This window comes from Vanacampus margaritifer, chromosome 5 (genome assembly GCF_051991255.1).
Source record: "Vanacampus margaritifer isolate UIUO_Vmar chromosome 5, RoL_Vmar_1.0, whole genome shotgun sequence".
Taxonomy (NCBI): Eukaryota; Metazoa; Chordata; class Actinopteri; order Syngnathiformes; family Syngnathidae; genus Vanacampus; species Vanacampus margaritifer.
Genome location: NC_135436.1, coordinates 18,111,951 through 18,139,523, shown reverse-complemented (window position 1 = coordinate 18,139,523; position 27,573 = coordinate 18,111,951). Strand labels below are relative to the sequence as shown.

The 27,573-nt window shown below is 40.5% G+C and overlaps 3 protein-coding genes across 4 annotated transcripts; 1 reads left to right on the top strand and 2 right to left on the bottom strand.

Moving 5' to 3' along the window:
* Positions 1-1,947: 1,947 nt before the first annotated feature.
* LOC144052689 (dapper homolog 3-like) lies at positions 1,948-20,092 on the top strand. Of its 2 annotated transcripts, none has more exons than XM_077566974.1 (4): positions 1,948-2,315; positions 13,170-13,275; positions 14,287-14,397; positions 16,324-20,092. In XM_077566974.1, the coding sequence occupies exons 1-4, from the start codon at positions 2,079-2,081 to the stop codon at positions 17,802-17,804; spliced, it is 1,935 nt and encodes a 644-aa protein (XP_077423100.1). In that variant the 5' UTR covers positions 1,948-2,078; the 3' UTR covers positions 17,805-20,092. The 2 variants fall into 2 exon arrangements, with proteins under 2 accessions (XP_077423100.1, XP_077423101.1); XM_077566975.1 differs by having other exon boundaries at positions 2,171-2,315; positions 13,170-13,220.
* A 1,508-nt stretch (positions 20,093-21,600) lies between these two features.
* On the bottom strand, positions 21,601-24,425 carry LOC144052352 (C5a anaphylatoxin chemotactic receptor 1-like). Its single transcript, XM_077566325.1, has 2 exons — positions 24,387-24,425; positions 21,601-22,978 (listed from the first exon to the last, which is right to left on the bottom strand). Exon 2 carries the CDS (start codon positions 22,969-22,971, stop codon positions 21,904-21,906), a length of 1,068 nt encoding a protein of 355 aa, XP_077422451.1. The 5' UTR covers positions 22,972-22,978; positions 24,387-24,425; the 3' UTR covers positions 21,601-21,903.
* A 1,112-nt stretch (positions 24,426-25,537) lies between these two features.
* Positions 25,538-26,947, bottom strand: LOC144052410 (C5a anaphylatoxin chemotactic receptor 1-like). Its single transcript, XM_077566445.1, has one exon. It carries the CDS (start codon positions 26,945-26,947, stop codon positions 25,946-25,948), a length of 1,002 nt encoding a protein of 333 aa, XP_077422571.1. The 3' UTR covers positions 25,538-25,945.
* Positions 26,948-27,573: the final 626 nt, after the last annotated feature.

Sequence of the window (27,573 nt, the reverse complement as noted above, 5' to 3'; positions counted from 1 at the left end):
ACGCTCTTAAGGCAACGCAGCTGTTAACTGCCAATCTCTTGAGTTCTTTGTATTGTGTGTATGGAAAGGATATTGTTTAACAAAAGGCCACGGGTTTTCTCAATGGATTTGTATTTTTTCAGGAGACATTTTTTTTTGATCAACATCCAGGCTCAAAAAATGCTGAGGGTAGAAAATTCCACTTAATGGAGCATTTTGCCTAAAGACCATACCACTCGCTTGTGTGCAGTAAAGCCAATGTGAGTTCAAACAAGTCCAAGTTGGCACATGCAACATGAAATTAGATCGATTTACGGGTGTCAGTGCTGGAGCTCATCTGTAAGAAACTGGACTTTGGAACAGGAGGCTGATTGTTCAAGTCTGGACAAAAAAACATTTACAACTAGCTGTTAGAGAGATGCTGGGCTCCATCCTGACTATTGTTGGGATGCCCTTGAGCAAGACAGTGACCCTCCCCCAAACCTCAGCGTATGTCCTTGCATGCCATGAACGAAAGGACTGAAAATAGAGCTCATCGTCCGGGGCTGCTCCGTAAAATATGGCTAAAAGTGACAATTATTGTTCTATGATAACAGAATGCACCAAGTTCCCTATAGTACAAATAGGCCAAGCAATGTAGCGTGATCAACCGCAGCCAATGATGGCCAAGCAAGGCGTATCATCACAAATCGTTTGAGTCGGGTGTGTGTCTTGACCGCCGCTGAACACCTGAGACTGACTCACCAAACACTTCGGGTTCGATCGAACTTTACTACTTTTTCAAGGTACTGTACACGTCTCTGTCCTGGCTGCTCAGTGCTTGTTTTTATATTTCTATGTATATCCTCACAACTATGTGATAACCACAAGTCCACTATTAATCGCCAAATAGTATCAATTTACATTTTTAAAAAAATGCCTGTATTGTAAATGACCATTTTATTAGTGATGGGCAAATGAAGCTTCATGAAGCACTTGTGAGATTTTTTGACTCCTCTAGATGGCACTATTGGTTTAAAAAGGCAGTGGAAATGTAATACATTTTCATTGCACTAGCCTTTATATTTGAACCAAGAGCACCATCTAGAGGAGTAATAAAAATAGTAAAAGTGCTTCATGAAGCTTCATGAGGCTTCATTTTCCCATCACTACCAAATAGTATAAATTTACATTTTTAAAAAAATGCCTGTATTGTAAATGACCATTTTAGAATGGTTTCATTCTGGATTTTGGTCCCATTGTTATCTATGAGACCAATTGCTCTATGAATTTTCTCACTCCTACATAGTCCAGATGGGAAAATTAAGCCTCATGAAGCTTCATGAAGCACTTTTACTATTTTTTTTACTCCTCTAGATGGTGCTCTTGGTTCCACTATAAAGGCTAGTGCAATGAAAATGTATTACATTTCCACTGCCTTTTTAAACCAATAGTGCCATCTAGAGGAGTCAAAAAATATCACAAGTGCTTCATGAGGCTTCATTTTCCCATCTCTACGCAGTAACATATTTTCAAAGCATCTCACAGCCAGATGAAAGCTATTAATGCGTGCAGTGCATATCCAATGGGAGGATGTGAACTATTTGCTTAGTTGAATCCAGGTGCTGACTTTTATTTGACCAACGTGTGCTTCTTCTCTGCTGGAACCATGAGAGCCTTTTTTATTTTTGTCCTGCAGCCTTATCTCTCTTCTGATTCCAGCGTTCTTCTTTTTAACACTTTTACAGAGTGAGAGCGAGAGGGAGCAGCCCTCCCCCTCAAGTATTCCACTCTCCCTCCCCATTAGGGGGGACGAAGAGATGGGTGAGGTCGCCGAGTCTGGAATGAATCAAGGGGGATGGGACGGCCATGGCTCGCAGACACCCCCATCCGCCCCTCGCGCTCCAATCCCGGTCCAGATGGGACCGTGCGTGGACTCCGCGAGGGCGGGGCTCCGCGGTCGCGTTTGACAGCTACAAAAATAGAAAATGTATCGCGCATAGAAGATGAGGGGAAGCATGCTGCTCCCAGAACCCTCTTGGAGAATGGATGCGTAAAGAAACTCTTTTTTTGTGTGTGTATTTATTTATTGTGACTGTTCTCAAGAAGCAATTTGGACTATGCACCGCGCCTTCTCTTTCCCTGTGACAGTGGAGCGCAGCCGGACCAAGGAGCGTCTGGAGGCCAGTCTGGCCGGCTTGTGCGAGCTGGAGCTCCGCAAGCAGCGTCAGGAGGGGCTGGTACTCGGGGCGCTTGCTCTGGGCGACCCGCGGCCCCAGCAGGAGCCCCCCAGTGCAGGGGACGTGTCCTGGTTCAGCTGCTGGGGCCAAGATAACCTGACACTGAGGCGCCAGCTGGTAAGGACTTTTAGTTATCATTATTTTTATTTTTATTTTTTTGTACTCTGTTTGGATTCTTGGAAGCCCAAACACACCCTTTAACCCACTTTGCTCCAAATTGTTTGCTTTGCGTAATCCGCTTGCTGACTTTGACTTCATTGCGCTTTTTTGCCTTTGGTGGAGAATAATGAGACATTTCTGCGAGGGAAAAAAAAAAAGTTACTCAACTTGATTAATAGGCTCTCTGTTCGCTGGGGCTGGAGGTTTATGCCTGTGGGCGAGCAGATCAGGGGGTGGAGCAGCCGCCGTTTGGAGCCCAGGCCGACTATTTAATGGCCCATTGTTCCCCCATCATACACTTTTGTGCCTTTTACTGCTTTACAAGCGCACTCTTATTGCAGCTTTCTCCACATCATAAAGACATGACTGATTTTCATTTGTTTGCTTGTGGTCGACTTCTTTATGTCATAATTGATGAGGTGCTTCAAGTGGATTAACAGGAAGATTTAAGTGGGAGACACGAGTTTTACAGCAGGAGAGAGGATTTATTTATTTTTGCCTGGAGCACATCAGACGCCAACTTTTATGCACCACTGAGCATCAGTACAGTACAGTGTGCATATGCTATTGTTAGAGGCATTACAGCCATTGTTATTGTTCCCATAGCTGTACTGTAATTCCCAGCCAACTGTTTGGACTTTCTAACAAAAAGAAGCATTTATTAAATAAATGAGGGTGAATGAGAAATTAAATCAACCTCCTTCCCCTCCTCCTCCTGACACCCAGGGGCCCTAACAATAGAGGCATGTGGACCAGAATAATAATGATGCCAGCTGAGAAGATAGTGGCCTTGAACACGGCCTGTCACAACATTAGGTACACCTGAGCAAACCAGTGAGTTCCAAAACGACAGCTGGATCAAATGTCCATCCATCCATTTTCTGTACCGCTTTTCCTGTTCAGGGTCACGGGGAGGTGGTGTCTCTCCCGGCTGACATCTGACAAAAGGCAGACTAAACCTTGGATTGGTCACCAGTCTGTCACAAGGCACATATAGAGACAGACAACACTCACGTTCACATCATCACTGAGTGGGAAACGAAACTACATGGCCTGCGCGGAAGTCGGGCGAAATTTACACTACACCAACATTTTGCCTGTAACAAAAAATAAAAAATAAAAAAAATGTGAGTGGCGACCAATCCCGGATGTAGTCTGTTTGCCATCAACAATCGTACATTTCTTCAGATGCAACACAAATTTACTAATTCAGTCTCGTGAACACAGTTCATATTAGCGGTGGGCAAGTACCGATGCCAGCCTTATTTTTTTCGCGATAGCCGTTTAACAATCAGGAACTAGAAACTAGACATTAGAAGAATAGATAATTGTCGTTAATTTGATGGATTTTTAAGAGAAAAGGCTCTATTGGCATATATTCATTGTTTTTTGGGAGAAAATGTATACATTAAAAGTATTAGTCGTATCGGTAGTTGGTATCAGCATTGGTGACTACTCAAGAGTTGAGTACTCGTATTAGTATCGATCTGAAAAAAGTTGCATCAAACATCCCTAGTTAAAATGAATGTAACCTGAGTCACATCTCAGATGTCTAACACAATTTTTTTGTCAGACAAGTTTAAAACAAAAATCACTGAAAAGCATAACGACTGTCACAACATTCTACTGCAACTTTATCAACAACTGTTTTGAATTTGAGTTTGCCTTCTTCAGGCAAATGTTGGAATTTTACGTAACATCCAGAAAATGTTGGCCAAATTCCCAGTGGTTGGGCTCTACCATCATTCGACTCGAGGTTTTACTAAATCTTCCCTCTGATTGGATATTAGGACGCATGCACAGAGTGTACGAAGAAGTGTTTCCACTCATGAGACAGAGTGATCATTCCCGAACCCTCCGCCTCACCTCGCCAAAGCTTGTCCTCATCACAAACGGAGGAAAAAGCAGTTGTATCAAGGTCTGCCAAGGAGACATGCCTTTCTCTCAGGAGGGGCGGTCTTGGGGTTGAAGGATAAGGGGGAGCCGGTGGGGGATTTCCTGTTTTCAATTTCTACCCAACATATGTGGATCGATGTCTATTAACTATTACGCCAACCCAAGCGTGTGAGTAATTGCACGAGGAATGTCCCTACGGAATAGATGGCAGCAGTCGAATTGGATTCAGTCAACTCCCCGTGTAGTTTACAGTGTGTAGCTGTGTCGGGACTGTATGTGTGTACACAGTGCTGACACCCCCCCGGCTGCCCCCCCTGGCTGAGGCCAACCTCTGCTGCTGGTTTACAGTGTGAGGTGTTGACAGGGTTCGGACGGCAGACAGCAGCTGGTGACGCATGAAGAGCTGTCCTCTTGTCCACTCTTTGGTATTGTTAAGCACACGTACGTGTCTAGAAGCAACGGCAATGAGTTGGCTGCCCAAATAGCAATCGTTTATTTCATCAGTCAATGCACTCGCACATCGCCTTATAAGGTCATAGTAGAGTAGAGAGTCTTTACAAGGAGTGTAATGCTCACGTAGAATGGACACTCTCATAGAGGCATTTTTAACAATATTTTCATTACGTGTACTGCATCATACTATGGGGTAGTGATGGGAAAATGAAGCCTCATGAAGCTTGACTCCTCTAGATGGCACTATTGGTTTAAAAGGCAGTGGAAATGTAATACATTTTCATTGTACTAGCCTTTATAGTGGAACCAAGAGCACCATCTAGATGAGTAAAAAAAATAGTAAAAGTGCTTCATGAAGCTTCATGAGGCTTCATTTTCCCATATCTAGTTACTGGACTATGTAGGAGTGAGAAAATTCATAGAGCAATTGGTCTCATAGATAACAATGGGACCAAAATCCAGAATGAAACCATTATAAAATGGTCATTTACAATACAGGCATTTTTTTTTAAATGTAAATTTATACTATTTGGTAGTGATGGGAAAATGAAGCCTCATGAAGCTTCATGAAGCACTTTTACTATTTTTATTACTCCTCTAGATGGTGCCCTTGGTTCAAATATAAAGGCTAGTGCAATGAAAATGTATTACATTTCCACTGCCTTTTTAAACCAATAGTGCCATCTAGAGGAGTCAAAAAATCTCACAAGTGCTTCATGAAGCTTCATTTGCCCATCACTACTATGGGGTACAGTGCTGTGACTATTTGTGTGACTGTGACTGTGACTATACTGTGACAGTCTTAGGTAGCCACTGGTGAACCTTCAGGGCCAACAAAGATTTTTCTGCTTGCTTAAACACTTTATAAAGCGCTGACCTACATTTACAACCTAAATTCCAATACTTGTTTCATGAATTTTTATTAATTTATTCTAAGTAGTCTATTATTCTCATTTCATTGCGTTTCTCTTGGCTGCAACGCTTCCAGGTATTTAGGTTTTTGTCTCATTTAAGAACTGCTCCAGATGATGTGCTTTGATATGTATAATATTGAGGTTTCCATAATTGTGACGTGATAGTGAAGGTGGTGGTAGGCCCAGGTAAACAATTTAATACTATTCATTTTCAGCCGGCTTTAACTATAAGGCACTTCGATAACATGCCACTATATAGTTAAAATGGCTGTTCATCCAAGTGTGACACATGCAGTGTCAAACAACTTTTCATAACTATGGAATCTTTCTTATTCCTAATGAATATTATGCAGGAGCGTTATTTTAACAACTTAGCATACATTTAACATGGTAGAGAAGTCACTGTTTGTCATACAAGTCACTATGTTAGGTTTTCATGAAATAAAATGTCCTCCCCTAGAAAATGACCACAGATGTCGTTACATGCCCCAAATCAAGAGCAATCATTACGTTTTAGTTGTAAGCGACCCCTATTGGCTATGTAAATAATCGAAAATTACAAACTGACCGACACCCAAATATTAACCTCATCCATCCAGGGAGTGTCCCTCTGCTAGGGACATGTGGTACTGCACCCATCCCACTCATTTCTATGAGGACACAACTTTGGAAACCCAATGGTGTAGACATTCAGAACCAATAAGCTGTTCCTCCTGCGGGGTCGCATTTTGGGCCTACGACCTGCTGTGGTCATTTTAATTGGAGGGCTTGTTGTTCATAAGATTATTGTAACTTTTCCCCACTTGTGCTTCCTACAAATGTTTTTGAATGAATGAGCTGTCTATCAGGCAGAATGCAAAATGACGTCTGTGACAATCGATCACTGTGATCGGTTGTTTGCTTGTGAATCAGTGCATGAGATAGACGTGACAAAAGCATAGAAAAAGCTAAGAAAAAGGCATTATCTAGTAAATTAAGCTACACTAGGTGCTAAACAATTTTTCCCATAATGTCACGGGGTATTGACTTTTGCATGTGCATACCTATTCCAATATGGGGGAAAATGACAGGAATCAGAAATCATGCACTGTACAGATAATAATAAATCATAAAAATTATAAAGAAACAACGCTTACTTAATTTTTGGAAAAACTGATATAATGTACGTAGGTTAAATGCTAAGAAATTAGCATCATGGGAAAATGTATCAAGTTGAGTAAATTATGGGGAAAATGATTTATGGGGGAAAAAATGCTTAGCCTATAAGTACGTTCATCAAATGTACTTGCAAATACCTTCAAACATATTTGCAAATACGTATTTGCCAGTCAAAAAATATTTACTCCACATTGGCAGTTCCCAACTTTCGTAGCCTTTAACTTTGTGATATACCCCTGCTTGTATTTTTCAACAAGTGAGTGGCAAGGTCAGCATATGTGTGCATTTTATTTCATCAAACCCTGACTGTGGATGGTATGATAAACAATGACATCTCAGCCATGATGGTTGTAAAGGTTAGACGCTCCTCACACTCTCTGACCTATGAGATGTGCATACTTCTGTACGTGTCTTATTGTGTCCCTCCCACTAAAAAAATGTCAATACAACTCCTGTATGGTCCCTTATCAGATTGTACAGGACTACCAACAAGTGTATTCAGATCATGCTCGAGTCATATATCTTACCTGGCTGATCCGGGGTCAGCGATTGCCCTGATAAGACGTGAGCACATCATTCATTCAGCCTGAAGGACCTGTAGTGTTGTTTGTGTAGTCAAATAGTGCCCTGCGGAAAGTGCACAAACACTGAGTCATCACATTGCATTCATATTTGCACAAATATGCTGAGCTGTCACGGCTGTCACTCACGCGAGGGCAGCGTGGCAAGTCGCACTCCTTTCACAGCCTCTCATGACATCCCTCCTCCCTGCCTTTGATTAGCACCCAGTCATAGCATGCTAATGAGCGCCATTCACTGTGGTTTTGTGAACAGGGCTTACTCGTATGTTAGGTAAATCCTCATTAACTGTTCAAATGGGGAAACAAAAGAATTGACGAGTGATTCAATCTATGGAAGTGTCTTTGAAGAGATCAGTTTGAACTGCACACCCTGAAAAATGAGTACAATAAGGGTCACATTCTAACATACTAGCGAATGACTGCTAGAGTGTCTAGAATGTGCTACAATGTTGCTAAGAGACGAAAAATACATGTTTTGTTTACATTTGTAACCATCATGCAGCATATCATGCATCATCAGCATCATCAAACTAGCCACACCTTGAGGAAATGATGCTTGCGTGGCTGCTGTCCAACTCCTTCCATAATTCGAGCATGTGACGCCAGCACGGCGCCTCTATTTGTCTGCAAATTTTGGATCCAATGTCTTTTTTTCTTCCTGAGATCAAAGAGCCGGAGCCTCCAGCAGCATATTGTGCACTGTTTTGAATGAAGACGCTTGTTTTCTTACCTGATTAAGAAAGTCAAGTTTTATGCTATTCCGATTCTTTCATGCCCTCACTTTTTCGTACTCATTTAACTCCCACATAAAGCATCCAATTTACACTGTTCCAATTTCATCATGAGCCACCCGGGCTCATATTTTGGTCATTCAACATACTTCAGTTTTTGCACAATTTAACATTTAATATAATAATTCTCCCATCCATTTTCAATGGGACTGACGTTCTACTTTTAGCATTCCACTCCCTAATCTACAAACCATCATCAATTGCAGGTTTTTTAAACTGCCCACTGGCGCAGTTGTGAAAGTCCATTGTCCATTAACCAGGGGTTGGGGGTTCAAATCCCACTTCTAACTGTACACTGCCTGAAAATGGAGATGTGCTAATTTTCATGCCAAGCGCACGGCGCCATTCTACCCAAATAGGGCCCAAGGTATTAATGTTTAGGCAAGTGGTTCTTAACCTGGGTTCTTTCGAACCCCAGTCGTTCGTCCAGTCAGTGTCAGGGGTTCGGCGGAGGTCATGACACACAGTAGTCGACATGTGCCCGTCGTGATGATTATTGTAATGCCTTCATACTAATTGTCGAGCAAAAAAACAAAGTGGTCGGACGAATATGTGCAATGTGAATTCACATTTATAACGGAACGTTTGGTGTTCCACAGGGTTCAATTCTGGGGCCTCTGCTGTTTTCATTGTAAGTGCTGCCCCAGGGTTCCATCTTGAGAAAACAGTGGTTTTAATGTTCTATAAATATAGAGTTGAGTTGAGTGATGGGAGTCAGCATCCTAACTACATGATTTACCAAGATGAACAATTCTGGTTCTATCACAACCAGCTATCTAGCGAATTCACTACCAGCCATTTTCACTGAAGCAAACCCCTTTCGCTCCCGGCTGTTTTACTGGATTTTGACAAATTTTTGCAAGGCCCACAGAATGTTGTGTTCTATTGCTATAAAACATGTAACCTACCAAAAGAAAGATTCGAGTCTCTTCTTTCATCAGGAAGAAAAGTATATTTCTATCTATTTCCGTTTTGCAGCAATTAGCATTACAATCCAGTTAAGTTTCATCATTGTTCACAAATCTGTTTAGAACTGTGGGGAAACCAGCTTGTTTGCAACCTGGCCCTGGTTGATCTCTTATGCTCTGCTGCCACCAACTGGCCATTTTTGTAATAACTACCATTGCTTCAATTGTTCTCTGCAGTTGAGTGGCTGCATCAAAGCCTTCTGTATACCGTAGCATAAAAAACACAAAGAAACGTATAAACACGTCTTTGGGACACTTACAACATTTGAAATATAACGTATTTTTACATTTTGGGGAGCAAATGAGTTAAACTGCATGGAGATGAGGAATACAAGAACACAAAACTTTCTGAATTCAAGGTAAAGGGAGCCAGATTCAGTGAAACTCCATGCTCATTTTGTTCACCAGTAAATTATATATCTTGAAAAAATAAATGGGGGGTCCTACTTTATTTTTCAATAAAGAAGGGTTCGGTGAACATGCATAGTAAACTGGCAGGGGTCAATACCTCCAACAAGGTTAAGAATTTAAGATTTAGACATTTTAATGCATAGTCAAATAATGGGAAAAAAGTTTGGAATATGTTACATTACCAAATAATAAGTGTCTTCTTGTATGTTTGTATTTATGTATAAGCTCTTGTCTGTCTATCTTTGTGTGATACAAACCCTCCACTTTTATTATTTGGGCGTTTCTCTTTGCATGGACAATTTGCCTGTCCCCACCACTAACTGCTCCCCCTGTTGTGTGTGTGAGTGTGTGTGGCCTCCCACAGCCTTGTCTGATTTAATTATAGAGAGTCCAGGAGTGAGGCTGTCTCATTGGTCCATTCCGTAGATGTTTATGTCCTGGTGATGAACCAGACTGGTTTATGATCTCAGTCTCCTCTAGCACACAAGCAGTGAGCTTTTTTTTTTTTTTTTCCATTGTAGTATCTTAATATATCCAGTTAGTATCTGCCCCCTCATCTTCATCTGCTTTCTGAATGTGGAGACAAAGCGTGGCGATGTTGTCATGGATTGGCCCCTATGTGCGGCTGCTTTATGGTTAGGTGAGATGGCTTGTCATCCGTCTGCTCCCATCCCCCACCATCCCAGGGCTGAGGATGCCGTAAAAGGGGAATGATAGATTGCGCACAGTGTGGTGAAAGCAGTGTGAGGGCATCAATAATACACAATAATCTCACAGGAGCCTGCTAAAAGCTCCTGGCAATGAAGTACGTTGCCGGAGCACCCCATCAAATGCTTTACAGACAAACAGCACCAGGGTGAGAGCTGTGTGGAAGAAGGCAATCAATTGTGCGAAACTAAAGTATTGATTCATCGATTACCAATGGTTTTAATTATAAAAACAAAGCTAGCAGCTTCAGGTCTCTCACACACATGAACATATTGATGGAAGGGATGATCCAGCTTTGTTTGGACCAAGACAATAAGCACCCTTGTTGAGACAAAAGGAATGACAGCATTTGTGGGGGGTGACAAGGTTATTGGGCTAGCATAGGTTAGCGTGGGTCAATTGACCCTAAGCGGCATTTGCATCGCGGGTCGTCAACGTCTACATGCGTTGTGAGGTTTTCTTCTCGTGAGCCAAGCGCACACTTGGGGGAGATGCAACATGGTGTCCATTTGAGAGCATGCTGACATTGCGCAACCTTTAATTCACTTATGGATGATCACATGCATGCAGCAGTCTGAGGAGGGCCATTGTTACTGGACTTGACCAAGCAAAATAAATGTTGTTAGAGGTTAGCAGTTGTACAAAGATGGTGCTTGGATTTAATTTAACAAAATATGGTGTAGAACCGTACTGCGTCATAATGACAGCTGTTTCTAATATTTTGTTCCTCCAATTCTAAATATGGACTACAAACAGCCCTCGGTGTGCTGCAGTGCAAACTACAACACAATAAGCTTTTTAGCAAATGCATTCTTCTGAATTGTGGATCAAAGCTGAGCATTTTAATGTTGTGGACAGTGTTGTGTATTTCAACAGAAAACAATGTAGGAGTTGTCTGACTGTCATACAAAAAAAAACCTTCACTTTGTCATGAGGGCTTGCTCATAACGAGCAGTCTGTGTAACTCGGCCAAAATCTAATCAAATGTCTTCTGTTTGTGTCCAACACAATCACATGAGAATTTCGTAAGAAATTGTTTGGAAAGCAAGCAAGCAAGAAAATTCTCATTTATTTATATTTAGAAACCATTGAAGCCATTGGAAATAATGGGAATAGAAATAATCGATTGCAGGATCAAACCTTAGCCCAAAGGAACCTTTTTTTTTTTTTTTACTTTCCATGTTTTAAGTGATATTTTCAAATTCAATTTATGAAGTGAGGAGAAGTGAATATGCAATTCTCACAAATCTCACATATTTTGGGGTGAAATGGTGATATTTACTCATTATCTCAATTTGTGTTAACCTTTCCAAGTAACCTGATGGTATCTTGTTGAACTTACATTTATTTTCTTTTTTTTCCCACTAAATCAGTGTAGGAACAGGCTGCAGGTGTGCCTAACACATGTTGACAAGCTTGCGTGACAACGGATTTTGGTTAGTGCGTGACGTGCGTCACATGTACTTAACATGAGTGCAAGTGTTAGACCCACTTTGCTGCAACCACTTTCAAATGTATTTGAATAATTTATGTTCAATCGGACCGTTTCCTGTCTACCGTAAGTGTTCTTGTACAGGAAACAAGCAGCAGACAAGTGGCCGTACTACAGAACAGTCGACCAGATATGTGAAACACAGCAGCAAATAACTAAACATAACTGCAAATGTAAAAACACAACAGCAATTAACTGATCTCAAAAAGCAACTAAACACAATAGCAAATTGTGTGTGTGTGTGGGGGGGGGGGGGGGGGGGGGGTATCCTCAAACTAACTAAACACAAAAGCAAAACGTTATGGGAGTCCAAAAAAATTTATGTGTCCACGTTTGTGTTCTGACTTAATTCCAGCTGTCTTGCCTTTTTCCGTTGTTTCTCCATTATAGTCATTAGAGTTTTGTTTTAAACTGAATTTTTTTATTTTTTTTTTATTTTTGTGCAAAAAATGATGCAAGTCTATATATGATCTTGTTTAACATTATTGAAATAATATAATGTTTATACAAGTATCTGTTGACCGCCAGTCGTTGGATAAGTGTTCATTTAACTTAGTTAAAGAAATTTTTATGTAGCATTTTGACTCAAATTAATTTTAATTTTAGTCATAATTTAGTCATCTGATAGCATTTTAGTTTCAATCCAATTTTAGTCGACAAAATAAAGAGCAATTATAGGAAGGAAAACATCGACTAAATTGTCAATTTAGTTGATGTTTTCCTTCAGCATACATTTCAATTTTTATATATATAAATATTAATATTATAGAGAACATTTTAACACGCCCATTTGTAACTGTAGTTTAACACGCAAGACACATTTAACACAACGGTGTCGTTATTAAATTTTGTTTTTGAATTGTCAATGATATGAAATATGATAAAACTTCACCTAAAAAAAAAAAGCATACTAGCCTGAGATTAATCTTACAGCTGCACAATGAATGTAAACATGTTTGAACATTAAATAAAGTGCAGTGAACAGTTTCTGAGTGGTTCTTTTCTTCCACCCGCGTTTCAATCCTTCTTCTGATTGGATTTTGTGAATTTTCGTCACTGTGTTGTTTTCATTTTAGTTTCATTGACGAAATTGTCAGTCAATTTTAGTTTTCATCATTATCTGAATGAATGGCTTCTATTTTAGTTTTCGTTCAATTTTCATCTAAAAAAAATGTTTCGTCGAGGAAATTATCATTGTTCAGTATTGTATTGTGTTATCGACTCAAGCCTGTCTGTTTGAACACAAAACCACAGGTGCCAATCAAAAGCCAACATGTTGTGCTTCATTGATTAGCATCTCTACATTTAAAGAGAGAAGTGATTGATCATTATGCTTCATGGTTTTAGCGTTTCCTCCCACCATCTGCTTTCAAACTGTCCTCTCACTCAGTCAGTCATAAAGAGATGCAAACTACAAAGAGTGCTTTTTTTTTGTTTCAGAGTGCTCTTCAGAGTTCGCCATGGAGTCTCGTGCAAACGCTAGAGCAACAGGTGGGAGAGCTGCGCATTGACACTGACCTTCATGATGCTCCTCAAGGAGACACAGGTGACAGTCGGTCTAGTTGCGGTACCTGTAATCAAGGCTTTCAGCAGACTAATATGCTAATATAATACTTATTATTTTGTCCGTGCGTGCACATTATCATTTATATGATTTGCAGGCTCCTGAACCAACTTGCTCAGCTACTGATACACACGCACAATCTAATGATATGTATATAATAATTTGGTCAACATTAGTTGTAAAAATAATAAATAAATATATATATATAAGTCATTTTCAAAGATAGATTTTTGGATTGAAATTATTATTCAGGATGGGCAAGTACCTGTAGTGGGTCAATAACTGGCTTTATTTCAAATCATTTGTACTCTTGAAGTCATCCGATACCTGTATCAAGCGCCCTCTTGTGGCCATTTTATGATTAGGAGCTTGAAAATTGCCATGTATTTAATGCAATTTTAGAGGAAAATGCTACATTGGAATACATTGTTTTTTTCTTTAAAATGATCTGTCATTGTTTTTTGACAAGAAGTTATATGTATCAAATGTACTAGTGATATCGGCACTTGCCATTGGTATCACTGACAAATTGGTATCACCTCAACAGTTGAGTACTCATACTGGTATCAAACTGAAGATAAGTGGTATCAAACAGCCCTAATTATTATTCATTTCTTTAATCCCTTGATTTGATTTTCATATTAACTCTACAGCATTTAGTAGCATTTGTTTTAAAAAAATAACAGTAGGAAAAAAAATAAAAATAAAACACTTTTTTTTATATTGTTTGTTTCATTGTTTAATATTTTATTAGCAGTAATAGTAGCAAAATAAATACCCAACAACGAGTCACTGATTTTGCGAATAAAACTGTGTTTTACATTTCAGTATCATCTCATCTTTTGCACGTTACCAGTTCAAGTATGATTCATTTGCATTTTTTACTGGCTACTATTTTTACATATTTGTTTAGTGGCCACCTTGCAAGCGTAGGTTTGATTGCTATGAAATATCCCTCTCTTCTCTCACACAAACTGTACTTTTTTTTCCTAGGTTTCTTTGAGTCAAGTGAAGGTCAGTCGCCTAAAGGGAGAACTTGTTCCACGGAGCCCGCAGAGATGGTCTCTTCCTGGCCTTACACCAATGAAAGGCCCAAGTCTGTGGGTAAGAAAATAAACACACATGGTCCTCTTTCACCGTTTCCTGTTCCACGTAGACATCATTATAAGGCTTCTGTCAATAAATAACCACCACCCTGCTGCCTTTCTCCTTTATGTGCCTTAAGTGTGTGTTGCTACATCTTATATAAAACATGCCTCTGTTACCTCTGACAAGTGCAAGTACAAAGTGTTTGTTTTTTTATGAGCAAGCGCAGTAACTAACTAATAAACAAACTCCTATTTACAGCACTTCACATTCCCCACATTTGTTCATGTTACAGCTTTATTACAAATTAAATTAATTACATTCTCCTCAAAGCACCTCGTAACAGGTTGCTACAGAATGAGGACAAGGGCGAGAAAAAAAAGACGTTAACAAAAGCTGTATTGAAAGGCAGGCCTCATTCCCATTCATTTGAATGGTGTGGTACATGAGTCGCTCGCGTATATTCTTACCACAACCTTCGCTATTTTAACATTTCATATTTTGCCAAATATTAAATGTTATTTACTTTAAGTTGATTCAGTAAATGTCTGTTCCAATACTTTTGCTAACTTGAAAAGCAGTTGGGTTCAAACAAAAGCGCATCTAGATGTAAATACCATGAAATAAAAGCTTGAATTCTGAACTCTTTTCTATTATTCATATTTTGACCTGAAACCCAAATGTCTTCAGTATATAACAAAATTAAAGAAATTGACCTTGCCGTTCCAATATTTTTGGAAGGGACTGTAAATACTACATCATAGTAAATAGACACGATATGACAGGGGTAGGAAACCGTGGTCCTGCAGTACCACTGTCATGCCTTTTTTCGTCGTCTCCCTCTGCCAAAGCCTGATAACGATCCTGTTCATCGAATCAGGCGTGTTGGTGGAGGGGGACGTCAAAAACAGGCAGGACAGTGGCCCTGAAGGACCAATGTGCCCTACCGCAGTTATATGATCTTCCAGACCTTTACTTCAAGAAATGTTCATTGTTCTCGATCTGTCCGTCCATCCGTCCGTCTTCTTCCGCTTATCCGGGGTCGGGTCGCGGGGGCAGCAGCTTTAGCAGGGAAGCCCAGACTTCCCTCTCCCCAGCCACTTCAGCCAGCTCCTCCGACGGGACCCCAAGGCGTTCCCATGACAGCCGATAGACGTAGTCTCTCCAGCGTGTCCTGGGTCGTCCCCGGGTCCTCCCGCCGGTAGGTAATGCCCGGAACACCTCCCCAGGGAGGCGTCCAGGAGGCATCCGAACCAGATGCCCGAGCCACCTCAACTAGTTCCTCTCAACGTGGAGGAGTAGCGGCTCGACGCTGAGTCCCTCCCGGATGACCGAGCTTCTCACCCTATCTCTAAGGGAGAGCCCGGCTACCCTGCGGAGGAAACTAATTTCGGCCGCTTGTATCCGGGATCTTGTTCTTTCGGTCACGACCCACAGCTCGTGACCATAGGTGAGGGTAGGAACGTAGATCGACCGGTAAATCGAGAGCTTTGCCTTTCGGCTCAGCGCCTTCTTCACTACAACGGACCGATACAGCGTCCGCATCACTGCAGACGCTGCACCGATCCGCCTGTCGATCTCCTGCTCTAATCTACCCTCGTTCTCGATCTGGAACTTTTTAAATTTTAGTTGATGAACTCTCTTTCAACCTGTTTTACCAAGTGCGGGAATTGCTTGTGCAACTGGTAGTATCACACATTAAAATTGTGGTGAGGGAAAATGCAGGTTGGCTAATCCAGGAAATGACCCACAGTTAACCTCTGGTCATAATACATGAGCTTTCATAACAAAAATGGCGACCTGGATCGGCTGATGAAAAGAGAAGAGTTGATCGAATTTCAGCATACACGGCTGTGTTTGCAAAGTTTGTGACTTTGACTTGTGACTGTCTTTTGGCTTTGGGAGCAGTCCCTAGTCTAATACTTTAACTTTTTTTTCTATTAGGAGACCCTCTCGTGTTGAATGGGGACTCAGAGATGACAATCCCTCAATGTGGCCTGCCTCGCTCATTCTCGGCCCCCCACCCACCTCTGGAGGGAATCGCCGAGGAAGGGACACCAGTGGACTCGTGGATGCTGGAGCCCAGCCGAGACGAGCGGCATCAGCAGCATCCGGGGGATCAGCTGACAGAGGAGGACTACCAGCAAGCCATGAGAGTGGAGGGTTACATACTTCATCTTGTCCAGCGTCACACACTTTCACCACGGCCGTGCCAGCCTCGCACTACTCTAAGCCCTGATCCGCCATACAGCTTTACCCCTGCACATGCATCCCTAAACAGGAACAGCCCCTCTCTTTGCACAGAGCAAGGACATCCAGGCCCTCAAGTTGACCTTTCGTCCAACCCAAAGCACCCGATTCAGGGTTGTGACCTTCCAGAGGGTGAGTCCTGTCGAGGAGAGGCCCCATCTTTGGAAGAGGAGCGTTATTTGATGCTGCCCTACCCCCAGTGTAAGCCACACTCCTTGACTGGGAGGCTACCATCACCCCTGCCCTCCTTGGACCCCAACTGTGGTGCTGGGGCGCTTAACCTTTGTTGTGAACCCTCAACCCCCCAGCATTGTCCACAGCCCCCAATCCATCACAAGCACAATCTAGTAAGTGCTCAATACATCCCAGGGCAGGCCAGCCATGCCCCCTTACGCTCCCCAAGACACTTCAACCCAGCACAGTCCAAAGCCCATCAGGCCTCTCCGGACCACCACAACGCCAAGTCCAGAAACTCAAGGAAGGGCCACAATGAAAAGCAGAGGTCCAAAAAGTCGAGTAGTAAAACCAATCGATCCCAGTCAGAGAACAGCCTCCTTGGCCAGCGGGTGCTGCCCGAACGCAGGTACAGCACTACGGAGAGGCATCAAGGTCGAGGGGATCAGGCTCAAGGTCAAGTTGCTAAGATTCACAGCAACGACAAAGCAAACCGGCGATGGTGTTCCAACCTGGAGCTCAGTCAAGACGAAGGGGAAAACCACGTGGAGCAAGGACAAAGGAGGCAACCTCGAAAAGGTCGCCATGGTCTTGGTGGCCACCCGCAGCAGCAGCATCATCATCATCATCCACAGCAGCAGCAACAGCATGCCCAGCGCTGGCACTCGGACCTCCAGCAGCGGGCACCGCTTTGCCAAGGAGAGGACGCCTACGTGGGAGCCGCCCCCGCCGAGTCCTCGTCCAGCATGAGCGAGGTGTACTCGCCTGCCTCCAGCTCCCTCTCCAGCGACTCGGACGAGAGCGGGGGGCTGGTGTGGCCCCAGCAGCTGCCACCTCGTCTTGCTACCACATCCTCTTCATCCTCACCCACAGCGCAGGCCGCCGCCGCCAAACCGCCCGCCCAACCAAAGGCCTTTGTCAAGATTAAAGCCTCCCACGCCCTTAAGAAGAAGATCCTCAGATTCCGCTCGGGATCCCTCAAAGTCATGACCACCGTGTGAATTGGTTTCAACACCAAAACATCTCTGTCAGTCGCAGCTTTTCTGGCTCCCCGCTGTACTCTAATTAAAGGCTGACGTGTCATGGTTGTTTCCGAAAAGCATCCACATCAAAACTGATGGCCTCCATCTTCCCCTAAGTGACGTTAATTGACGTGATGCCAAATTACACAATGTTGACGAGGACTGCGTTGTTGCTATGGAGCTGATGTCTAAACAAATTATTATTATTCATGGCTCATCCATTAATGCTTCATGAATTCCCCCTGTGTATGGCAGCCTGTGAAACTAATATTGTGACAATGAATGCTGTGCAAAAGTCCTAGGTCACCACTATCTTTGTCGTTTTAGTAAATACTTTAGCAGGACAAGATACAGTACCAGATTATGCTAAAACTAAAAAAATAAAAATAAACATTCATAGTCTTGTTACCTATTCTCCGGATAAGCACAAATACGCACATTAAGTAAAGGTCTGCAATTGACTGATTGTGTTTTTTTACATACTGTTGAGTCATTAAAACACTGATGGAACAAAAAACGTAAAGGGTGGCCTGAGGCTTTTGCACAGTACTCCACAAAAGGACTTCAAGACTTGGCAAACATCTCCTCTTGAAGTCGTACACATCATTAATCTTGTTTGAGTTTGCTAAAAGCCTGAAAATATACTCTGTGGTTTGACTTAAAACTCAAAACTGGTGATTTATTATTTTGTGAACTGGGACTCAAGTTAAATAACAACCATTATTTTTGGGGGTGTTTGCATTTTGTTCACTCACAAATCATGGTCACGGCAAGAATGTGTGAGCAGTCTGTCTTTGATGAACGTTCTCATGAGAATTTAGTAGATTTTAATACTAAAAGTAATAATATTAATCAACCCATCTTCGCAATAATACGGTAAAATAATTTTTTTAAATAATAATAAGAAGAAGAACTAGAAAATTTTCCGCGGAAATTTGGAATGGGACTGCTAATAATGATAATAATAATAATAATAATAATAATAATAATGCCAAATCAGGAAGGGGTATTATATAGGAGGCTGGATAAGAAATGGGAAAAAATCACATTGTTTAGACGTTTACCAGTACCAAAGCAGTGCATAAGGGTTGTAAAAATTAAAAATAGAAAAAGGAAAAAATGAAAAAAAACCCACAACTTCATCACGCATTTCATACAACGTAACTTAATATGCTACACACACTTTAATTAAAAGTACAGTCTTTGAAAGCATGATTTGACAATAACCTGGATATACAGTATAAGCATGTATCTTAACTGGTACATTTGGAATCTTTATTTATTCATATTATTCACTCTCATAATGAAGGATGCCAGCAAATCGGGGATGTATTACACAGAAGTACAGAAAAAGACAAAAGTTTTTTAAGGGTGATTTCGGGGAGGTGTATTAATACTATTATGGGTGCATTATTCACAGGATTTTACGGTCATTATGATGATGATAATAATAATAATCCAGGAGTTATAGTGTCCAAGTATTGAACACATCCACCTTCCAATTAAGAGGTTGCAGGTTCGAATCCAGGCTCCGGCCTTCCAAATTAATTTGCATTTGCATGGTCTTTCTGTGCTTGTGTGGGTTTTCTATAGGTACTACAGTTTCCTCCCTTATTGGAAAACTAGGTTGCTATGCTAGATGAATTGAAGACTATATTATTGTGAGATGTCCTTAGATGTGAATGTGAGTGTGAATAGCTGTTTGTCTATATATGCCCTGTGATTAGCTGGTAACCAGTCCAGGGTGTACCCTGTTTTCTTGTTCAAAGTCAACTAACCCACAACCCTAGTGAGATTACGGTAAGTGGTATAGAAAATGGATGGTTGAATAATACGCTCTGCTTGTAGATTAGGGCAAAATGTAGAAATCATGCATTTTCAATGTACATACTAAACTATAATGTGGCGGACTCATAATATTTTTTTGTGTCGCTGTTGGGTTGTGCGAGTCTCATGTTACCAGAAAATGTGTTATATTATTTTAAGGTACTATCATGCTTGTTGTCCGATTTCTAACTAAATTCTCATGTGAACACGTACATCTAATTGCACTACGTCTGTGATGACTGCAGCTCAATTTGTTGTTGTTGGATCCAGCCGGTTATCATAACAGAAGTCATTTAAAAGTAATGACTGCAGTGACTGAAACACAGGGAAGCACACGCAAGATAACATACTTGTAAATATGTAACTAAGTGTATATCCATGATGTGGCCTTGTTTGGGATGAATGTAGTTTTTAATAAAATTAAATTGTTTTGGACCTTGTTATGTTGACAAGTGTGACTAGTCTTTAGCCTATATATATATATATTTATTTATATATATATATATATATATATATATATATATATATATATATTTATTTATTTATTTATTTATTTATTTATTTATTTATTTATTTTCAAAAAACATGACTAAGTGGTTGTAAACATTTTTCCTCTACTACAATGAACCCCTACTCACCTTTTCACTGATTTGAATAATGTGAAGAAATCACCATGCATACTTCCCAGTGTTTTGCATGGGATAAAAAAAAAAGATGGATGGATGGATGGTATTTACTATTTTCAAAACGATATGTCAATCTTCAATAGTTGGTTGGATTCCCTCTGCCTTAACCACTGCCTCGATGCGCCTTGGCATTGCCTGGGGGTCCTTTTTACATGCAAAACACTGGGAAGTAGGCAAGGTGATTTATTTTTAGCGGTGTCAGAATTAGTGCATTAATTTAAAGTTCCTCTAATGCCACTTATTTTTTTAACGCACAATTAACGATGACCCCTTGGAAAGCCTATACTAGGTGAATTCCAGTCACAATGCAGCAGACACATCCACGTCAAAATTATGCAGTAATAAATGTAATAATAATGCATATATTTGTGGAGAGTGGGGTCAAGTTCTATTTTACAATTTTAAAAATGTGCAAAATTTCACAAGTTACTTCATGTTAAAGATTAGATAGCTCTTAATATGAAAATAAAAATGCACTGAGCTGTCACCAATGTCTTCTAAATGCAATTATGCCATCTAGTGGAATAAAAATGACCTCAACAAAAATCAATATCACGCTTGTTTTCAACTTACTGTATCAATGACTAAAATATGCAGCCATATTTCTATTAGTTTAACATTTTTTTCCACTTTTATGTTAACAAGAGTATGAAAACTTATTTCAAAAAAAATATTTTATTGTACTTTTCATTGTTCATTTAGAACATATATAAAATTTGAGATTAATCGTAAGTTAACTATTGAAGTCATGCGATTAATTACGATTCCAAAAAATGAATTGCTTAACACCATATATATATATATATATATATATATATATATATATATATATATATATATATATATATATACAAAATCAGCTGTTTTTAAAGACGGGAAATGCCAAGTTTGACATATACCTAAGAATAAGTTATGTGTTCATGTTTGAGCTTGTGTAATTTCCTATTTTTAATATGGAAATACTGATGTCGATATGAATCAGTAAAGTTTCATTGTGGTTTTGTGCTTCATATTGCCTAACAGTAGAGGATATGACGCAAGTATTTGGTCCTTTGCAATTATGTAGCAATCATGATGACAATCTAAAAAAAAAATAAGCACAGCAAAAAAATGCCAATGCTAGTGTTTAGGAATCTGAACTGATATTCTTCCTAACGACGTAACCTTTTTTTCTCAAAATTATTCAATAGTACAAACATTCTTGTTTAATTAAATGAACTTTGGGTGATTTCTAACCTTGGCAACATAAAGTAAAATAGCTAAACCTTGAGAAAAAACACTTTAATAGTCTTACAAGAATAGAGGAAGTAACTCAAAATGCTCACACTTGCATTAGTTTTTACCAAATAACCTCACAATATGTCTACAGTATTACTTTTTATGTGCTACATTTAATATGCATTGAACTATTGCTACATAGTGAGGCACGTGGCAAAATTCCTTTGTCCAAAAATTAGCCATAACACAATCATTTTTCAGTTAAATTAGTTAAAGGAAGGAAGGAAGTCCAATCATCCTCATGCATTGCAATTGTTGGTCATGGCCCATGTCAATTTCTTGCCCCCTTATACATTAGTCGTCTCCTTTCCTGACGAGCTTGTGGTAACAGCAGTAGCGTTGCTGGTCCTGAGCGTGTGGTCCTCACTGAGTAAGTGGAGGATGTTGCACAGGGAGCGATTCATGGTGTCCTTGAAGCTTCGGCCCAGACACACATAAAGCAGCGGATTGAGGCAGCTGTTGAAGTACGCCAGGCATAGGGTCAAAACATGGGCCAGGTACACGGATGGGCTGTGAGGGGAATGCCAAGGGGTCACCAAAACAAAGAAGTTCACAATGTGCAGGGGCAGCCAGCACAGGAAGAAGCTCAGCACCACGGCAGTGATGACCTTCAGCATTCGCTTGGAGCGACTCTTGGTCCTGGTTCCCACGCTACTGTCGGCTCCTCTGTAGACCATCAAGTGGCAGATGACGATGATGAGGAACGGCAGTAGGAACCCGAGCAGGAAGCGAAGTGTTGTGACTAGCCAGGCGCTCCGCACACTGTGAACCGCCACACACTGACGTTTGTGTACGCCCGCATTGATCTCCTTATTGTACACAAACTCAGGGATGCTTGCTATCAAGGCCAGACACCACACTGCAACACAACCCAGGATCGCGTATTTTCTTCCCCTCTTGTTTTGGCACCACACGGGCCTGGCCACCAACAACCAACGATCCAGACTTATGAAGACAAGCTGTAAGATGCTGCAATACATCACCAAGAAGAAGAGGCCTTTGACCAATGTACACGCCATCGGGCCAAAGTGCCAGTGGTCATCGTGGGCTAGAGGCACCATGAGAAGAGGCAGCGAAAGGCAACACAGGAGGTCAGCCAGCGCGAGGTTGAGGAAAAAGATGGCTGGGACCGACGGGGGCATTTTGAAACCGGTCACCCACACCACTATGGCGTTTCCAGGAACGCCAAACAAAAACACAAGAGCGTAGAAGGTCAGAGCGGCGATCTGGATAGGCTGAATCTTGGGCGTCATGTTGGCAAAATCGGGAAATTCCGGAAAAGTGAAGTTGCCATCTAAAATACTGAAGTTAAATTCTTCATCATAAATGCCACTGAAGTCATAGAGGTCCTCCATGATGAAACTGAAAATTCAAAACGAAATGTTAGCAAAGCAGCTTCATGACATGCATGCTGTCCCCAACCTTTTCTATGCCCCACAACTTTAGGAGACATTTAGTATGTTTTCAGAAAACCTGCAGCAGTTATACAGGTGAGTTTCTAAGAGGGTGGTGCCCAAACTTTTTCTTCTAAGGGCCGCATAAAAAAAAAACAATAAACAAAAATAGAAGAAGCCAAGTGCCACTTTGCGTTTGCCAGCCAGTCACAGGGTACATACGGCTAGGTTCGAAATAAATGTTTTCGCATCGCAATTTACAAGTCAAAATTCACTGACTTTGCGCAAGGTCCGTTACCTGTAACTAATCATTTGGGCCCCAAAGTTAATTCCAACCACGATGACTAATGCAAGTGTGAGCATTTTGTGTTACTTCCTCTATTCTTGTAAGACCATTAAAGTGTTTTTCCTCAATGTTTAGTTATTTTACTTTATGTTGCCCCAATTTGTATTTTATTTCAAGTTTGACAAAAGGTGAGTTGTGCACTTTAGACCACTTCGTCATGTTTTTTAAATCAGCTGCAATTATCTGACAGCTTAACCTAGCCTACTAATATTTACAACAAAAGAGTTTTAATATTGTTTTTTCACCAATTTAAGTGACAATTCAATAAAATTCTATTTCCTGAGCTAGAGGAAATATAATCACTTCAACTAAAACTCATGAAAACATTATTCATCATTTATAGTTGACCATTTTAACTGTTTCCTCACGAGATGTCTTCATTTCATTTTGGACACTTAGAAAACTATTTTTCATAGTTGCTGGTCTCAACTAATAAATGCACAGCTATGAACATACTGTATTATTATGTTGCATTGCTAAAATGTTAGCTGCTCAAGAAAAGTTGTACCAAGGCTGTTAAAGCCTTTTTTAATTTAATGCTTTATGTTTTTGACACAAGAAATATTCAGTTTAAATTTATATTTGCTTGATATTTGCCCACTGAAAATGTTTCTAGACAGTATGCACAATGTGACTTTAAGAAGGAAAATGAGCAGGATAATATTTTTTGTGTTATTATTATTATTATTAAAAGGATAACACCACTGATTTATATATTTTTGACAACATTTTGTTCAAATTACCAAATGTACAACTTTAATTCTCATTTAAAAATATAGAAGTTGACTCTATTTAGGAGTGATAAGAAGTTCGGTTAATGCATGGATGGATAGATGGACTTAGCTCGAAGATCCACCTTCTGTGCTCTCTGGCTGCCATGAATAAACTGTCACGCACAACTCTAAATAAATCGAAACTTACTCAACAGTCAAAATACTTTCAAGAAAAGTTCAATAAGAGCAAGTCTATTTGAAATTTGAAATCAAAGTTTTCACAAATAATGTACGTTTCTAAAAAAGGTTTTACTCACTGCGTCAAAGTTGTTGATGTTGCATTTGTGACTTAGCTGGGAGGAAGTTATGCGCTTTCCCACTTTTGCAACGTTTTATACCGCAAGACTCGCTCACTCATTCACTCACACACGTGTCTTTGTATCATCGTGGGACCATCTCATTGACATGATGCATTTCCTAGCCCCTTCCCCTAACCCCAACCCTCAAAAATGATTGCCTACCCCCATTCCTTACCCTAACCTCAACCCTAACCCAATTCAAACCTAAACTCTAAAACCAAGTCTTGACCCTCAAAAAGAGATCTGAACTTGTGGGGACCACCAAAATGTCCCCACAATGGTAGTTAAACCTGGAAAAACACGCGTGTATGGGCCCCACAATGTAGCAAAGACAAAGGCGCACACATACACACACATATTTACTGTATAGGGGTATTGGTAAAAACTGTGGTGCGGTGAGGTTCATGGTTGACAAGTGGTCATACATTAACAGAATCAGATTTGCAAATTTATGAGACAAAAGGAATGGCAAATTTGACATTAAAATAGAAGCCAGATATAAAAAAATATATATATATTTCAAACATTAAAAACTATATCATTTTTTAAGCAATTTAGAGAGTTTATTAGCCACAAATAATAATAATAATAATAATAGATTTTATTTAAACACCTTTCTTGACACTCAAGGACGCTATACAATATATTACATAATATTAAATAAAACAACAATACAAAGGTGCAAAGGGAAAAAAATGAATTGAAAACAACATAAACACGCAGAACCGATAGCATTAAGCTGAGCGGGCGTTTATACAAGTCGATATGTCGGGCGGAAACCTCGAACCTCCAACATAGTCCCTTTTCAGGAAACCCCAAAAACGTCATGTTTGTTCAACCATTAACATTACACCATCAAAGAGAGCAAGCTATTTTAAAAGGAAACTGACAATTATCACTGAAGGCATCAAAACTATGACGACCACTATGACAACTAACGAACACATTTGGAGTTATGTACTTAACAAAAAAAAGGTGAAAATAATAAAATAGATGTATAAATAAATAGCCACCCTTTTTGCTGATTACTTTTTTGCACATTCTTGGCATTCTCTCGTTGAGCTTCAAAAGCTAGTCACCTGAAAGGGTTTTCCAACAGTCTTTAAGGAGTTTCCAGAGGTAAGAATTTCAAGAGTATGCAAAAAAAAAGTAACCAAAAGATGACTATTTTGAAAAATCGATAATATTAAACCTGTTTTCAGTTGGGTTTTTTTGTTGAATACATAAGTCATACATACATAGTTTCGATGCTCTCAGTGAGAATCTCCATAGAATCACACACAATAGACATTATTTTTTACAATAAACATGGCTGTTGATTTTTTTATTTTTTTTTACCTTACAGCATTTTATTGACTTGAATTTAGTCCCATGGTTCGATTGCTTCCAAATTCCTTTCCCAAGAATGAGCCCTAATAATTGTTCAGTGTAATTCATTGAAGGAAGGAAAAATCCTCCTCATCTATTACGACGGTTGATAAAGGCCCATGTCAATTTCTGCGCACTCTTGCACCTTCTTAAACAGCCATGTTGGTCCTAGGCGTGTGGTCCTCGTTAATTAAGTGGAAGATGTTGCACAGGGAGCGGTTCATTATGTCTTTGAAGCCTCGGCCCAGACACACATAAAGCAGCGGGTTGAGGCAGCAGTTGAAGTAGGGCAGGCATAGGGTCAAAACTTCGGCAATGTGCAAGGACGGATTGTGATGGGAATATTGAGGGATCACCAACACCAAGAATTTGACAATGTGCAGGGGCAGCCAGCACAGGAAGAAACTGAGCACCACGGCAACGATAACCCTCAGCGTCCGTTTGGAGCGAGTCCTGCAGGTTGCCACTTTACTGTCGGCTCTCCTGTAGACCATCAAGTGGCAGATGCCGATGATGAGGAACGGCAGGAGGAATTCAAACAGGAATCGGAGCGTTGTGATGAGCCTGAGTCTCTGCACACTGTGAAGCGTTAAACACTCATGCTTGTGTACACCCACTGTGATCTCCTTATTGTACACAAACTCAGGGATGCTTGCTATCAGGGCCAGACACCACACTGCAATACAACCCAGGACAGCATACTTGGGTCCCCTGTTGTTTTGGCACCACACGGGCCTGGCCACCAACAACCATCGATCCAGACTTATGAAGACGAGCTGCAAGATGCTGCAGTACTTCACCAAGTAGAAGAGGCCTTTGAGAAAAGTGCACGCCACAGGGCCAAATTCCCAAATGTCATGGTTGACGAGAAGCATCATGAGAAGAGGCAGTGAGAGGCAACACAGGAGGTCAGCCAGCGCGAGGTTGAGGAGAAACATGTTCGGGACCGACAGGGACATTTTGAAACCGGTCACCCAAATCACTATGGCGTTTCCAGGAACGCCAAACAAAACCACAAGGGCGTAGAAGGTCAGAGCCACGACATGGACAGGGAGAATCTCTGGCTCCATGTTGTCGCCATTGTAATCGTAATAAGTGATGTTGTAGTTTGGATCGCTGTCCAATTCACTCCAGTCATAGAGGTCGTACATGATTAAGCTGTAAATTCAAAACTAAATGTTAGCAATGCAGCTTCATGACATGGATGCTGTCCCCAACCTTTTCAATGCCCCACAACTTTATGAGTTGGGACGGATAACGACCCCCAGAACTAAGCTGGCCCCAGTCTAAATTATTAAAGACCGAGGTACGATCCTGACGAAATTACTCAAATGAAATCTTGATTTATTTAGGCTAAGAGGCATTTTACAGTCAGAGTATTATTATTTTTTTAAATCCATGATGTAATATAATCTTATAGTTGGACTGTTATTTGTCTATGTAACGGGGCTGACTCCTGTGATTGTACAACTTTAAGGGTATCCAAAATTAAAGGTACAACTGTCAATCAAAAACAGAGAAAGAAATATAGAAGTTTGTGGGGAATTTCATTTCATTTATTTATTTATTTCATTCTTTAAAATGCGCTTAGCTAGAAGATCCGTGTTGCATAGTCTCTGGCTTCCATCAATAAACTATCACAAGTTCAAATCAAAATGATCAAAACTTGCTAATCAGTCTAAATACTTAAGAGAATCGTTCAATCACAGCAGTTCTATTTAAAAATACAAATGAAAGGTTTTTTCAAATTGAAATAAAAGTCTTAATATGTTTTACT

What these genes read in the sequence shown, in the direction of transcription:
- LOC144052689 (XM_077566974.1), top strand. Translation starts at nt 2,079, where the DNA reads ATGCACCGCGCCTTCTCTTTCCCTGTGACAGTGGAGCGCAGCCGGACC. An exon ending in TGACACTGAGGCGCCAGCTG is followed by an intron (nt 2,316 to 13,169) that starts GTAAGGACTTTT and finishes TTTTTGTTTCAG; the next exon opens with AGTGCTCTTCAGAGTTCGCC. An exon ending in TGAAAGGCCCAAGTCTGTGG is followed by an intron (nt 14,398 to 16,323) that starts GTAAGAAAATAA and finishes TTTTTCTATTAG; the next exon opens with GAGACCCTCTCGTGTTGAAT.
- LOC144052352 (XM_077566325.1), bottom strand. Translation starts at nt 22,971, where the DNA reads ATGGAGGACCTCTATGACTTCAGTGGCATTTATGATGAAGAATTTAAC.
- LOC144052410 (XM_077566445.1), bottom strand. Translation starts at nt 26,947, where the DNA reads ATGTACGACCTCTATGACTGGAGTGAATTGGACAGCGATCCAAACTAC.